Consider the following 16,105-nt stretch of genomic DNA (forward strand, 5'->3'; position numbering starts at 1 on the left):
TACTCTACTCCATGATTTTTATTGACATTATTTTTAAGTGCTCTGAAGTCAAAATGTACATAAACAAATTCCAGATTACAGCATTCAGAATGGGTTTGATGGGTGAGGAGAAAACTATTCCAGTTTCATTTTATTTACTCATACAGGAATCCATTTTGGCAGCTCTTGTACTCGACCATCTCCTCTGGCTTGAACCACAAGGCGATCTCCTTATTGGCACTGTCGAGGGAGTCACTGCCGTGGATGATGTTCCTTTAACGGCAAATGAAACAAAAATCAGCAACTCCGCATCATGGGCTTGAGGTTTATTGGAACTACAGTCAGCAGGGTATATTACATTCCTTAATACATGCCAGTTCGATTGTACAAAATGCATTAAAGCTTGATTGCATCAGATTCCTGTCCAATGATTCTTACTCAGGTTGCACCTCTTGTTGGTTGAGCACTTACCAAATCAGATTCTGTATAAACAGGCATCAGTGGACACATACCTGCCAAGCGTGATGCAGAAGTCTCCGCGGATGCTGCCGGGCTTGGAGTCAGCAGGGTTGGTCTCTCCCAGCATCAATCTACCGTTCTTCACAACGTTCAGGCCTTCCCAGATCTGAACGCAAAGGAGGGGTAAAATGGCACATTGAGAGCGGAACAATTCATTATGTCACAACCACTGATAAAGAGTATCGGAAGTATTGTGGTTCGGTGGCTTTAGCAGTGAACCACTATGCATCAAGCAATGAGCAAGCATTTTCAAAGGCGATGTGCGTAGTGCACATGTTGGAAGGATAGTTACCATGGCAACAACGGGACCGGAGTGCATAAAGGCGCAAAGGCCGCCATAGAAGGGCATGTCCTTCAGGTCAATGTAGTGCTGCTTGACGTGGTCCTCAGATGCCTGCAACCCCCCCAAAAAATTGTTCAATGTCTCAAAATCAATATTAGCAGTTAATAGGTTTAAACAGCAATTAGCACCGCTGAATAGACAGATATTCACATACCTGGATCATCTTCATGGCCACAAGCCTGAAGCCCCTCTGCTCAAAGCGCTTAATGATATCTCCCACAAGCCCCCTCTGGACACCATCGGGCTTGATGGCAATGAAGGTACGTTCGGTGTTGGACATGGTGCTGCAACAAGAGGATATTCGATATTGAGTAACTAAAGATGGCAGTGGGCCGTCAGTGAAACACATTAACAATGGACAAATGGCATAGTTTGTCTAGGAGATTCAAACATGCTTTTAAAATGAAATTGCTGAATTAGCTGGAGTAAGCCAGGCCATTGCACAACACCTCAACCTTTGATCAATGTACAGCGCTTCAATGTCACCTAGAATGCTATGGAGTGAACAGATGTACCGGTACTGTAACTTGTGGCCAAGGACAGTACAAATCTATTCTCATCACCCATCCTCCGGAAAGTATTCCCACATACCAAATACCCCATAGGCATGGAATGGGTATGAACAATTTGCTTTCGTTGCCAACATGCAACTCATGTTTCATACATGGGCAAACGAGTTTGTTTTACTGGCATTGTAGCGTAATTACTGTCGCGCAAAGTGACCTCATGCTTTAGTTTTGTTAGGTTGAGATATATTAAAAGGTTCACTACATTCAACTGCTAACATATGCTGCAGCAGTGTGACAGCGCAGTGTTGAACTGTCCGTTGTAAACGTCACTTCAATGACTAAGAAGATTGTAATTCATAAATCTTTACCTGTATTAAAAAAGTCATCTAAGATCACAACCACACCCTGCGGAACCATACGAATTGTAGTTACTCGATATTATTACATCACGATGGCCTGATTGTTGAATAGGCCTAGCGTTTGACAGTAAACAACGAAGTGGCTAGTTAATTGGCTACGTCCAGATTTAATACAGATCTGTGTGTTTAACCGGCATTCATTTCACTTTCAAAGAGAGTTAAGGACGCTAGCAGCGCCATGAACTTGAGCACATTCCATTGTTGAAAGCGGCCATATTTGGTAGATGCCATGCCACATGGCCCGGCTTTCCACTGTCGTTAACGAAATAAACTCCAAGTAGATTAAAGTCTGGCTTAATTGTAAAGTACTTCTCACCTACAAATGAGTTTATAGTAACAGATAATTGGCTTATGGTAACCTGTAAGGCTAAGCTAATTAGCCATGTGAATAAGCAAATTTCACCCCGCAAATCAGTCACGTTTGGTGAAACTGAAATGGACAGCCCCGGTGGTGTTTTCTAACGCGTTACATTTTCAATTAACTAGCTACAAACTACAGCAAGTCATTGGTTTACTATTAGGATGGGACTTAACTGTCACTCAATGCATGTCAATTATCTGGCTAACTTAGTTGGGTAGAAACGGGTGAAGAACCACGCCATTACGTGGCATGCTAGCTAGCTAGTCAATGCGAAAGGCAGAAAACAAGCGACGTCCACCAACTTCCTAAAACCATGAAAGGAATAGAACCGATAAAGAAACGCAAAACACAACGCTGTGATTAAACGCAAAATCAAGGGCGTTGTGGCCCCACCATTCAAGAAGCATACCTTTAAAGTTGCGTTGTTGAGACTGACAGAAGACCCGTGAGACAACCGTTCTGTGAAGGGTAACAATCAGTGAGGACGAAAAGATGTTGAGAGCTAGTTTATAAAGGCTGCGGAGTGAATGGGTGGGGCTTGGATGAGGTCAAAAATTGATTGACATGTTGCGTGTCTTTTAATCATCCATGTTCTTCTGTGCATTCTAGCGCAACACAACAGTTAATGGTGTGCCTGATATCCATATGTGCTGTCAAATATTCGAGTCGAGACAATGGTTAATATCAGCACACTAACCAAAACGGTATCTGTTGCAAGGGGTGTGTGGGTTTTGAAATGGGTGGACATGTTTTATTTTTGATCAAAGAAACAGGTGTAGGTGTAAATATATCAGAGCCTCACATTTTACAAACACACTATGAAACTATTTTCCTTTACATATTTTATGGATGAGGTCTGCTTGTGGTGGCCGAAACATATGTTTTATGAGGCAGAATTGATTTGTCTGGAAAAGTGTCTAGTCTGGTATCTGTTGATGTCATTTAAGCAATAATTCCTGAGAACCCGGGAATTATTGTGTGACAACTCACGACAAGGGCTGTTTTCATTCTTGATTTTGCCGCCACCTGCTGACTGTTGCAGTTAGCGCACAATGACGTCCGTGATGTATATCTATTACGTCATACGTGATCATGTTTGAAATAGATCAGATAACATTTGAGATCAGATAACATTTGACCATTCGTTCAGTCATCAGGTTGGTTTAGTTGGTGGTCGAAAATGTATTGTCCCGCATTTTATTGCAATGTCTTTATTTAACCTTTATTTAATTGTGCCATCCTTTTTTAAAGCATTCATTTGTGATACAACTGGAGAGAATATGGAGAAGAAATAAGTTGAGGTAGGCATTGTTTTTTTTATAGAGATGTATTTTATTATATTAAAGATAAGTCTTGCCATCTGCCAAAGTCAGAAATAGTGAGTAATTGGGTAAAGGTGATCGCCAAGGTGACACTGTGCATAGGACTTTCTGATGACATTCTGGGGTCAGAGGTCAAAGGTTATACAACCTTTTGATAAATAATGTAGGCTAATAAATGAGTTTGGGAAAGGTGATATGTAAAATCTCAGTCACAGGAGACTGAAGCAGAGAGAGAGAGATGGAGGACAACCTGTCCTTGGCACGTAGAAGCTCCTCCTCAGAACTCAAATTCTTAGGGGAGGAGATGATTGAGAAGTAGGTTGCTCTTTGTCTTCCCCATACTTACCTCCTGTTCTCTATGCTGTATGTTCTGCAACTGACCAAAGAACAAATCAGAGGGTGTGTTTGTGGTGTACATGTATATAGGCTAGTCCTGTAGAGGTCAAGGGTTAGATAGTTTTAATAATTAACAGTACTCATCTATTTACCCCTTTTGCAGGCAATGGATTATCTTGACTGACAATATCCATGAAAGGGTGAGTTAGTGTTAGCTCTGGAATTTCTAACATCAGGAACACGGTAAAATACGCTCTGGGTACGTACATACCAAATGGTGCCATTTTCCATATACAGTGCCCTACTTTTGACCAGAATCCTATGGGCCCTGGTCAAAAGCAGGGCACTATTTAAGGAGTAGGGTGCCATTTGGGACATAATCTAGATCAGGGATGGGCAACTAGCGGCTGCAGATCCCCTTTTGTAAGCCCATGGATCAATAATAAATAATAAAAATAGGAACTTAGTTGGGGTCTCAACTTATTGTTGAGAGTTCGAATAGTAGAATACACAAGGTGCAATTAAAAAATGTGGTTTTGCATCAGCAGTTTTTCTCTTTCTGTGTCAGTCACTGATAGTCACTCAATTAGCCCATTTCATTTAAAATGTAAATTAAAACATTTTTGGTGGGGTAAGTTAGTCTAACGGCAAGCTATCGAAACTTGTAGTAGTCAAGGTCGAATTACCGACTGGGCGTGGGGGTCATTGATTTTGTTAATCACGCTCACTCAGATATCATATTTTTCTCTCTGTCCGATGGCAAAATTAGTAGAATTGAATGAAAGTAGTTAGAAAATTAAAAGATGTTCTCTCTGCCCCATGGCAAAATGCGTAGTATTGCAGCAAACTTGCTTTAAAACGGCAACATTTTCTCTACTCCCCATGGCAAAATGTGTAGAATTGCAGGAAGGAACTCGAAAACTTCTCTCCACTGTCAAGAGGGGTTCCGCTAAAATCATTTACTCGCAAAGTGGGGGGGCAGGCCCAAACAAAATTTTACTTAGGGCCCCCAAAACGCAAGGGCCAACTCTGACTGCATGTGTGGGTATGGATGTGGGTATGCAGACCCGCGAGCCACTGCAGCCCCTCATGATGATTTCAGATTTTTTGTGGCCCCCACCCCTATAAAAGTTGTCAATCCCTGGCCTAGATATTCTATTCAAATACTACAGTAAATGTACCAGGAGCTGGCGAATCAGCACTTTGAGTCTAGACAATGGGAACCAGGTGAGCAGGCTTTATGTCTCAAAAACAAGATGGGAGGAAGTTGAATAGAATAGAATAACTTTATTTAATCAATTCAGTTGTGGCATTCAGATTAGGTAATAAAGACATGGGCCTAACAGCACAATGTAGACAGACTTAAGTGAATGTTAGATCTTGTTAGATTTTAGGACAACCTTTCCCGGCTGTTCTTTTACATTACAGTTCACTGTAGTTGAGGCTTATGCTAAGTGCAAGAACATTGTGTCATGTGTGAAGGAGGCCTCTTCAACAGTGGTGGTCCCTGCCCTTGATCTCAGCATGGATTTGCCCTGGGAATACTCATCATCATCATCTTCATCAACTTCCTCCTCCTGTTCTTCAGTCGTAATCAATGTAGCAGATCGGAAAGCTGCCCTGAAAGCAGCCCCCACATGCCGCAGTGTCAGATTCAGTCTTGGGCCAATTCATTGGCCAAGCGAGATCACTAGACATAGAACTGGTGTCAGCAGACGGAAACCAACTCCCTTCCCCTCCCTACTTTCGTATGTACCCCCCAGAAGCTTATTTCTCCCCATAATGGTTGAAACAGTTATTTTCTTCACTGTGTATAAATAATGACTTCTCTAAAATGTTTTATTTACACTGAATACAGATGTAGGATCTTAAGTTTGCTACAGCAGGAAAATAATCCTGCAGCAACAGGAAATGTGAATTATTATCTGGATTATAATTAAGACAGTTTTGTAGGGGTTGATAGTTTTTTTGTAAGGGAAAATCAAGTCAGAAATTTCAGAGTGGAAATGACACTTTGATATTGGACTCCATTCTGAACAGACTAGAAGATGATAAGCCTGATGTGGGTGAAGAGGATCATCTTCATGTGATGTCGGTCCGTGACGGCTACCAGGATGTCTCATCTAAAACCTCTCAGTGTAACGATAATCGTCTGGAGAAGGAGAAGAGGACCAAGGTGCAGCGTGGTAAGTGTTCATTATTTTAATAAAACAACTGAACAAAAACCGAACAGTCCTGTAAGGTGACGAAATACACTAAACAGAAAATAACCACCCACAAACAAAAGTGGGAAAACAGGCTACCTAAGTATGGCTCTCAATCAGAGACAACGATAGACAGCTGCCTCTGATTGAGAACCATACCAGGCCAAACACATAGAAATAGAAAACCTAGACCTACAACATAGAATACCCACCAACATCACAGACCAAACTAAAAATAGAAACATACAAAGCAATCTACGGTCAGGGCGTGACACTCAGGTTTGTATGGTGGTGAGTAATCAGGCGATGGACCCGCTGACCGATGACGTGTCTGCCGCGACCTCTGTGCATGGTAAGTAAAATGAACACTTTTCATTTATTTTATTTTGTAGTATGCACTAAATTGATGAACTCCTGTTATGTAGGATTCACTCATTTTGAGCTTAATAATTGTATTGCAATTGTGTTCATTGGATTTTCAAGATTGTGTATTATTGTAAAACATACACAACATAATCCTGAGCTTAATTATTTTATCTCTTCTGCCCCCAGATATTGTGCACAGGTCAGAGAGATGTCTCTCTCAGGCCACAAGTACCCACAGGTCCGGCACTAGCCAGGCCTCCAGTGACTTTGTTGTTGTGGACATGTCTGAGCTCCATTCCAACCGCCCTGACACTGCAATGCCTGTGAGGTGCACTTCTACAGCTGTTGCCGATACAGAGACTCGTCACGTCCCCTCTGCCAGAGTGAAGAAGAAGAGCCCAACGTTGCCAACGGTCAGTTTGGAGATCCATGTTTGGGGGTTTTGCCCTTCATTACGGCTGGAATAGAATCCAAAGCTAATGGGGTCAGAGTGAGACATTGTGGGGCGTCTAATGGAAGGATGAATTTACTCGGCAACAGGTGTTCAAGAGCAGAGTGGAACCAGAGAGCGACCTCACTCAAAAGGAGCTGCCTTCACAGCGTTTCAGCACCTCTCGAGTTGCGCTGGGTAAGCGACACACAATGATGATCCTTTTCTTTTAAAGCATTGCCAAGATGTGGCCAGTGGTCAGAGTGAATGCAGCTTTACTGAGTTTAATGCTGAGTTTTATTCATCTCTGGTCCCATAATGTTTTCTCTGATCAAGGCCACTGAGTTTGACGAACTGTCAGGCAAACATTGTAGCAACTCTTACATTTCCCAAGGTCAAAATCATTGATGCTGTCATTTTGATGTATTACCGTTTGTCTGGTTGGTTTAGACTGTGGTTGGAGAGAATGAAAGTACATTTGCCATGTTCAATTCTAATCCTGCAATGTTCTCTTATCACAGATGATGATCATGTTGTCCCATTCATTCCCCAACTTGAGGACGACCTGCCACCAGCACCTGCACAGGAGTCCCGTAATTGTCCCCTGTTGGTCAGGGTGTTCCGGGCCATTTCCAGAGCCATCTCGAAACCATTCAAGGGCTGTGCTTTTTGCAGGAAGAATTAGGAAAGGGTTAGCCATCAACATCAAATAAACAGTATTGTGTCTGCAGTCAAATTTAATAGACTCTCTTGACATGGATATTTGAGTAGACACTTATCCAGAGCAACTAGGGTTAAGTGCCTTGCTCAAGGGCACATCAACAGATTTTTCATTTAGTCAGCTTGAAGATTCAAACCAGTACCCTTTTGGTTATTGACCCAACACTTTTAACAACTAGGCTACCTGCCATCGCATTGGTTCTACCATATTGCTTATTCTTTTTTGATTCCTTCCTATCTGCAAACACTGAAGTGATAAGGGGTTGGCCCAACTGAACATTTCACACCAGATTTGTATGTTCCATTTACTGTGTTAAGAATATGATTTCAATATTTGTAATATACTTGCAAACTGAGAAGGTATTTCAAACTAGTTTTGTTTGTATTGACCTTGTTGAAAATGTGTTTAAATTATATTGAAACACAATATTAATACAATGAGTGGCTTTTTCAACACATTTAGATGCATATATTTCCAGTGGGGGAAGGGGTATGGTTTGAGGCCCATCATATTCTATACAGCTTCTCGGGAGAGGTTGCCAAGGTCAAAGTGGAGCTATTATAATCCTGCTGATCATACAGTCTTTGTAATGAAGAAGGGTCCATTAATAGGGGCTAGGGTCAGCCTGAGAGGTATCTGCTGGTTGGAGGCCAAGAGTGGGCTTGAAAATGGGTCATTGACAGTTGCTATTTAGAGCTTCTGCGTTCCCTTGCTCCTTCCGTCAATGTATATAATCCCTCTGTCTCTCTTGCACCCCTTTGATAGTTTGATTTATGATCACCTCTCTAAACCTGCAGTATTTTTACATAATAATTATCTTAACTATGGCCTATAGATGGAGGGGTACCAGGAGGGAAATGTAAGAGAATACAGATTTGTGTATGTGAAAATATAGGAACGTTCCCATTCCCAATATTGTATATTAAGATTATATTTTTCCATTATGTATGACTGTTATGCATTTTCTATGCATAGTCTTATATCTTTATTTTGTATCATTTGTATATGTCTCTTGCCTGTTTTTCACATACTTTCACACATACCCAATGATTACACTGATATGTACACTCTCAAAGAAGACATCAATAAATAAAGATTTATGAAATAGTAAGGAGCATTAAATTCAAAATAGATTTCCCCAAAACTTTTCATCAATGACAAATGCAAAATCTGAAGATCATTTTACAATCCATGCACAACAGGGCGCAAGTTTCTTTGCCAGAACGTTTGTGTGTAAAGAGAGAAAAATAAACAATTTATTCCGAGTTCAGGGGTCAAGAAAACGGAAACACGTAATAGCGTAATAGCGAATTTTGCGCGCATCCTGCGCTCAACCGCTGACTAATAGAACATGTACACTGTTGGAGCGTTGCGTGGGCCATGAGTTCTTCTCTGTGCACATACTTTGCAACTTTGTGAAATAGTGCAGCCGCACGTTCCCTTTTCTCACAACTAGCACAGCGTTGCAGCTACCCATGTGGAAAACATTGGGTGCATGAGGCATGTTATTGTAAAAGACTAGCGAACACATTTATGAGTCTACTGAATCTTGTTAAATTCTAGCGTATCCTGAAACAACGTATAATTCGTTTCATATGCTAAGGTTTAAACGATAAACATGGACAAAGTCGGTAAACACTCTAGAAAGGGGACAAAGACGACGAAGAGAGTCTCTGAACCAGAGCCTGACTACGAGAAAGAAGTGCTAAAAAGACGCAAAAACGCCAAGGCAGTGACTGTTTTGGGCGAAGAAGATGCATCTGTAAAACTTCTTGAAGATCTTGTTTTTGGTGCTGAAGATGATCTTGTGGAAAGGCTCGTGGAGGTAGGAATTAATTAGTTACATATGGGGTGTATTCATTACGCCGATTCTGTAGCAAAACGTTTCGTCTGTTACAAAACGTTTTTCAACAACTCCAAACGCTCTTCAACGTGACGTAAAATCTGTTGGGTTCTTAAACGGAAGTTGTAGTTACTTTTACCGGTTGCCATTCCAATCCGAAAAATCGGAGTAATGAATACACCTCTGATTCCATACAGAATGATGATGCTGCCTGCCAGATGCTCAGTGGATTATGTTGCCACATTGTCAGCATGGCATAGATATAAATCCAATATTGCTTGATAGTTAGTTACAACCAGGTAATAGACTAATCATCTCCAGTGTCATATATCCATATAATTTACTTTTAGTTTCATTGCAGTCAGTTTTTATCAAATCAATTTCTTGTCAACAGGACAGAGAGGATGGAGGTGCCACACTTCTGGATGATGACGATTCCAGCGATTCCGATGTAGAGAATGAAGCACGGCTGAAGGTTCAGCCAACCAGGACAGCAGTATGGGAGGATGAGGATGATGATCTGGAGGAAGAGTTAGTACCTGGGACTGCAGAAGTGTCTTATTGTGTCTTTTCAGCATTGATGTCATCATGTACAATGCTTCACACTTCATGTAACTACATTAGTTGTAGTCATGTAACCCTAATGTCAATTACATGGATATGTGAATCAAACATTGCTTGTATGGGCAGTTACTGGTGATATGCATCTTTCCCTTTTGAAGACGAATCTATACGTATCTAGATACATGGGCTCCAGTATGATATAGAAACCAGTGCTTGACCTGGACGGAAATAGCTTCCGGTACTCATTTTGGGTGCCGGTACTGTTTATATTTAGGTGCAGGAGCTCCCACAATACTTTTGAGCTAATATTCTATAAGATGAAGAGGAGCTCAAGCAGTAGAACATTTGAGGTGCCGGTACTCAGCTCCGGTGAGCTCCTACCCAAGTCAAGCACTGACAGGAATGATACGTTTTAGTTTGCAACGATTTGGTTTGATGAGAGGAACGAATCGATACGATTTGGTTTGATGTGATAATATTCGATGCTACATTTGCTACATAAACACGTTAATTTTCCATTCTAAATTCAAATCTGCTGCTGATGGAGCTCATGGGCTGGGCCTTTCTGAGCTGGATCTGTTCGAGCTGATGTGTGTAAATGTCTATGGTGTATGTAGTCACCTGAGCTGAGCCATAAGGGAGAATAGTGGGCATCTACCACCCCACTATTAGATTGGGGGCGGCTTTTTGCGTAGACATCTTGACAGAAAGGGTAGCAGAAGGTGAATGTGGAACTTTTGTTAAGCCTCGGTCACACCTACAGAGTCATTGTGCTAAACGGTAAGCAGCATCATCTGGATGTGTGCAACCAAAGTTCAACATTCACCTTTTGGTGTACCAAAATGCAATGACGCAATCCGTGTGGTCGAGGCGTTATTGGTCAGCGTGCGAAGCAGCGCTCAGTTTGACTAGGCTACTGATATTCCCTGGGGTTGTTCATCATGCAAAATGACTTGTAGATCCATTTAAAAATATATATATATATTTCACCTTTATTTAACCAGGTAGGCCAGTTGAGAACAAGTTCTCATTTGGCGACCTGGCCAAGATAAAGCAAAGCAGTGCGACAAAAACAACAACACAGAGTTACACATAAACAAACATACAGTCAATAACACAATATAGAAATCAGTTTACAGTGTGTGCAAATGTAGTAAGATTAGGGAGGTAGGCAATAACTAGGCCATAGTGGCAAAATTGTTACAATTTAGCATTAACACTGGAGTGATAGATGTGCAGATGATGATGTGCAAGTAGAGATACTGGGGTACAAAAGAGCAAAAATAAATAACAATATGGGGATGAGGTAGTTGGGTGGGCTATTTACAGATGGGCTGTGTACAGGTGCAGTGATCGGTAAGCTGCTCTGACAGCTGATGCTTAAAGTTAGAGAGGGAGATGTGAGTCTAGTTTTACTAGAATTTAAGAGCAGTTGGAGGCCACGGAAGGAGTGTTGTATGGCATTGAAATGCGTTTGGAGGTTTGTTAACACAGTGTCCAAAATCAATGACTGTCAACGCAGTTACATGCTTAGTTTGACAATGAAGGAGAGGAAGCATCAGTTTTCACAACAGATCAGAGTTATTTTCGGAAGGTAGAAAGAAAGTAACATGAGCAAAACCTTTTTAGTGAACTGACGATTCATAACGTTTGAGTCGATTTTCTGACCGATGCATGGTACATTTAGATCGATTTGTATCTTAAACATTGGAACCAGGGACCGATGCGTTTCGGTGAACCGTTACATCCTTAGTAGTTACGTCACTGTTTTTTAATTCATTCATGATATTTCCCTCCTGTTTGCTAGAGTGGACATGACACAACGGTTCCGTAGAGACCTGACCAAGAGTGACGCAGAGGCCAAGATGTCCAAACAGAAGTTACAGCAGAGGATGAAAGAACAGTACGTGGATATTAGTAACACAGACATGGAGTAAATAACACTGGGATCTGGTGGTTCAAACTCACACTTCCAACTCATTTTTGCCAGGTTCCAAAAAGCAATGGGTGGAATGCCGTCCTGGGCAGAGACAAAAGTCAAGAAAAAGAATAAGAAAAAAGGTAAACTCCCACATTTTGGTTATAAACATCTTCATGATCCATGTAATATGTTATGAGAGATGCCCCTCACTTATGATTACCTACTATATAATGGTGATATAGTGTGTACAGCAGGGTTCCCCAACTGACCGCGGGCTGAATTTTGGTCATTTTTATTTGGCCCTCCAAGTTTTCTGAAGTACATTACATTTTTGGACATAAAAGACTGTAAAAACACCCAACAAATTATTTTGATTTTAATTTTGAATATCCGTTCCAAAGTGTTCCCACGCATAATAGAGAGATACACACTGAGTCTACAAAACATTATGAACACCTGCTCTTTTCATGATATAGACGGTTTGAGATGATTCTTTTAATACAATTGTATATATGTTTGGGCTTCTTGCGGACAATTTGCAGTTCACAAATGATTTGTAATTATGTTCTGACCATCGGCTCAGGAAGAAAAATCGGCATGCGGCTGAATCTAGTTTGAGCCCTGCTATATAGTATACATTTGTGTCTTTTCAATAAAAGATGTCTATTTTCCAAAAACTAAAGATGACTCTGATGATGAAGATGGAGACGACCTGATGAGGAAGACGGGCAACTTTGTGGGCTCATCCGACAGCCTCCCCAAAGGAATCATACGGGTGAGTTCTGTTCTCCCATCATCTCACCACTACTACATTTGAGGTTAAGTTAGAGTAAAACATCCAGGTCTCTCTCTGACTGCAAAGGGGGACTCTAAACCAGAGTACTTTTAGAGGTTTGGGAGTTACAAAACCATTACGTTGTCCAGTATTAGATCATGTGGTTTTGTTTACATGTGATGCTAGTACATTTATTATGGATGTATTTAACTCTCTTGCAGATGAAGAAGTGCCTACACGCCAACAACGACCGGCCGTCTGTGGACAGGCTGACCACGGTGCAGTTCCACCCCTCTGCCCAGGTTGTCATGACAGCAGGGATCGACCAGTACATCTCTCTGTTCCAGGTATTCATTTTACTCATCAGCTACAGTCTTCTCTCAGTCATTCTTGTGGCAGTCATCATGAGACATGGTATAGGGAACGTCATATATCCTTAATAATATCCTCCAGACCTTTTTTTGACCATACAAACTAAGCACACACAAAAAAAAACTCGATGGACCACCAAACATCCTTACGGATGATTACTTGATGGTTATTTAGTAAATCTGTGACACTAACAGACAAGTTTGTACTAATATTAATTACCATCCACCTCACTCTAAATGTCCCTCCTTCCTCTCCAGGTTGATGGGAAGACCAACCCTAAGATTCAGAGTATTTACCTGGAGAAGTTCCCGGTGCACAAGGCCCAGTTCAGCGTGGACGGGGAGCAGGTGGTGGCCACCAGTTTCAGGAACAAGCTGTTCTACATCTACGACATGATGGAGGGCAAGGTCATCCCTGTCCACGCTGTCAGAGGTGAGGAGGAGGAAGCCATGGGGAGTCACTAGAACCCCAAGGCTGTTCGGTAGTAATCTAACCAGTTGGCTGTTAGGTAGTGACATAGCCTTTTATTACTAGGCTTGGGCGGTGTCGAGATTGTCAAACCTTCATACCGACCTTGTGCCATCCCAGGATATCCGGTAATACTGGTACTGAACACAAACCACGCTGAGCCTTTGTAAACCCGAAGGTTAGCAATGCTAACAAGTACATGTAAAATCTCAGTGCGAACATTTTATACAGTCTCTGATCCAAATGATTTGCAGGACAGACATCCCAACTCAGTTATACAAATAACAAGAAATACTACTCACGGTTCGCTGCACACACAAAACAAATATTAGACGGCAAGGCTTGATCCAGGAAGGGATTCTCTGCTGTTACTAAGAGAAGCTTGTTTTCTGCAAGAAGCTATATACAGTGGGGCAAAAAAGTATTTAGTCAGCCACCATTGTGCAAGTTCTCCCACTTAAAAAGATGAGAGAGGCCTGTCATTTTCATCATAGGTACACTTCAACTATGACAGACAACAGGAGAAAAGAAAATCACATTGTAGGATTTTTAATGAATTTATTTGCAAATTATGGTGGAAAATAAGTATTTGGTCAATAACAAAAGTTTATCTCAATACTTTGTAATATACCCTTTGTTGGCAATGACAGAGGTCAAACGTTTTCTGTAAGTCTTCACAAGGTTTTCACACACTGTTGCTGGTATTTTGGCCCATTCCTCCATGCAGATCTCCTCTAGAGCAGTGATGTTTTGGGGCTGTTGCTGGGCAACACGGACTTTCAACTACCTCCAAATATTTTCTATGGGTTTGGAGATCTGGAGATTGGTAGGCCATCCAGGAACTTGAAATGCCTTAGAAGCCACTCTTCGTTGCCGGGCGGTGTGTTTGGGATATGTCACTGCTGATAAGAACCAGCCGTTTCTTAATGCCCTTGCTGATGGGGAAGGAGGTTTTCACTCAAAATTCACGATACATGGCCCAATTCTTCTTCCTTTACACGGACGTGTCTGGTCCTTTGCAGAAACAGCTACACAAAGCATTGATGTGTTTTCCACCCATTTGCTTATCACAGTAGGGGTTATTGGTTGTTCTTGGATGTCACTCCAGGATTCTTTGTCCTCCAAACCAACGAGTTGAGTTTTTCAACAAAAGTTTCTATTTTGTTTCATTGACCATATGAACATTCTCCCAGTTCTTCTTCTGGATCTTCCCAATGCGCTCAGCAAACTTCAGACGGGCCCTGACTTAAGCAGGGGGGACACGTCTGTCACTGCAGGATTTTGTGTGTCCTGGCAGCGTAGTGTGTTTACTGATGGTAGGCTTTGTTACTTTGGTTCGCAGCTCTTGCAGTGTCATTCATAGGTCCCCCGTGTGTTCTGGATTTTTGCTCACCGTTCTTGTGATCATCTTTGACCGCACGGGGTGAGATCTTGGCGTGGAGCCCCAGATCGGAGGAGATTATATAGTGGGTCTGTATGTCTTACACTTTCCTAATCATTGCTCCTAAGTTGATTTCTTCAACCAAGCTGCTTACCTAGTGCAGATTCAGTCTTCCCAGCCTGGTGCAGGTCACACATTTTCTGTTTCTGGTGTCTTTTGACAGCTCTTTGGTCTTGGCCATAAGTGGGGTTTGGACGTGTGACTGTTTGAGGTTGTGGACCGGCTGTCTTTTAAACTGAATAAAGTTCAAACAGGTGCCATTAATAACAGGTTACACGAGTGGAGGACAGAGGAGTCTTAAGAGAAGTTAAGGTCTCGTGAGAGCCAGAAATCTTGCTGTGTTTGTTAGGTGACAATATCTTATTTTTCCAGCCATATTATCTGAATAAATTCATTAAAAATTACCAATGTGATTTTTAGGATTTTTTCTCATTTTGTTGTCATAGGTTGAAGTGTACCTATGATGAAAATTACAGGCCTCTCTATCTTTTTAAAGTGGAGAACTTGCACATTGGTGGCTGACTAAATACTTTTTTTGCCCCACTGTATCTATTGTAAGTTAGCAAACCAAATGCACAACTGCAGAGTATTTAGCACATTTTAGACAATTACTTTAATAGTTATAAGTTATCTTTGAATGGCATTTAATGGCGCCGGATATATATATTATTTTGAGATCATTCGAATACCCCACCCTTTGCCTGATGACAGCTTTGCATACTCTTGGCATTCTCTCACCAGCTTCGTGAGGTAGTCACAGAAATGCATTTCAATTACAAGGTGTGCCTAGTTAATTTGTGGAATTTCTTTCTTAATGCGTTTGAGCCAGTCAGTTGTTTGTGACACGGTAGGGGTTGTATACAAGAAGATAGCCCTATTGGTGAAAGACCAAGTCCATATTATGGCAAGAACAGCTAGAATAATCAAAGAGATGACAGTCATTATTTTAAGACATGAAGGTCAGTCAATCTGGAAAATTTCAAGAACTTTGAAAGTTTCTTCAAGTGCTCGCAAAAACCATCAAGCGCTGTGATGAAACTGGCTCTCATGAGGACCGCAAAGGAAAGGAAGACCCAGAGTTACCTCTGCTGCAGAGGATAAGTTCATTAGAGTTACCAGCCTCAGAAATTGCAGCCAAATAAATGCTTCACAGAGTTCAAGTAACAGACATCTCAACATCAACTGTTCAGAGGAACTGCGTGAATCGGCCTT

General features: G+C 41.5%; 2 protein-coding genes across 2 annotated transcripts in view; one reads left to right on the forward strand and one right to left on the reverse strand.

The window, feature by feature from the left end:
- LOC111980449 (nucleoside diphosphate kinase A) lies at nucleotides 1-2,652 on the reverse strand. The gene is made up of 5 exons (XM_024011183.2): nucleotides 2,540-2,652; nucleotides 996-1,125; nucleotides 791-892; nucleotides 492-604; nucleotides 1-252 (listed from the first exon to the last, which is right to left on the reverse strand). Exons 2-5 carry the CDS (start codon nucleotides 1,119-1,121, stop codon nucleotides 135-137), a joined length of 459 nt encoding a protein of 152 aa, XP_023866951.1. The 5' UTR covers nucleotides 1,122-1,125; nucleotides 2,540-2,652; the 3' UTR covers nucleotides 1-134.
- A 6,238-nt stretch (nucleotides 2,653-8,890) lies between these two features.
- The window catches only part of LOC111980732 (U3 small nucleolar RNA-associated protein 18 homolog), a 22,717-nt gene continuing 15,502 nt past the window's right edge, over nucleotides 8,891-16,105 (forward strand). The window contains exons 1-7 of the mRNA XM_024011661.2: nucleotides 8,891-9,334; nucleotides 9,747-9,883; nucleotides 11,724-11,819; nucleotides 11,907-11,977; nucleotides 12,521-12,612; nucleotides 12,834-12,959; nucleotides 13,242-13,416. Of these exons, the coding sequence (XP_023867429.1) occupies nucleotides 9,128-9,334; nucleotides 9,747-9,883; nucleotides 11,724-11,819; nucleotides 11,907-11,977; nucleotides 12,521-12,612; nucleotides 12,834-12,959; nucleotides 13,242-13,416 (904 nt within the window). The 5' untranslated portion in view covers nucleotides 8,891-9,127. The remainder of the gene's footprint in view (nucleotides 9,335-9,746; nucleotides 9,884-11,723; nucleotides 11,820-11,906; nucleotides 11,978-12,520; nucleotides 12,613-12,833; nucleotides 12,960-13,241; nucleotides 13,417-16,105) is intronic.

Source organism: Salvelinus sp. IW2-2015, linkage group LG20 (genome assembly GCF_002910315.2).
Source record: "Salvelinus sp. IW2-2015 linkage group LG20, ASM291031v2, whole genome shotgun sequence".
Classification (NCBI taxonomy): Eukaryota; Metazoa; Chordata; class Actinopteri; order Salmoniformes; family Salmonidae; genus Salvelinus; species Salvelinus sp. IW2-2015.

Bases quoted from the DNA above. Each gene is read 5' to 3' on its own strand.
- LOC111980449 (XM_024011183.2), bottom strand. From the start codon at position 1,121: ATGTCCAACACCGAACGTACCTTCATTGCCATCAAGCCCGATGGTGTC. The intron at 893-995 runs GTATGTGAATAT...GGGGGGTTGCAG, and splicing joins TGGCCATGAAGATGATCCAG to GCATCTGAGGACCACGTCAA. The intron at 253-491 runs GTATGTGTCCAC...TTGCCGTTAAAG, and splicing joins TTCTGCATCACGCTTGGCAG to GAACATCATCCACGGCAGTG.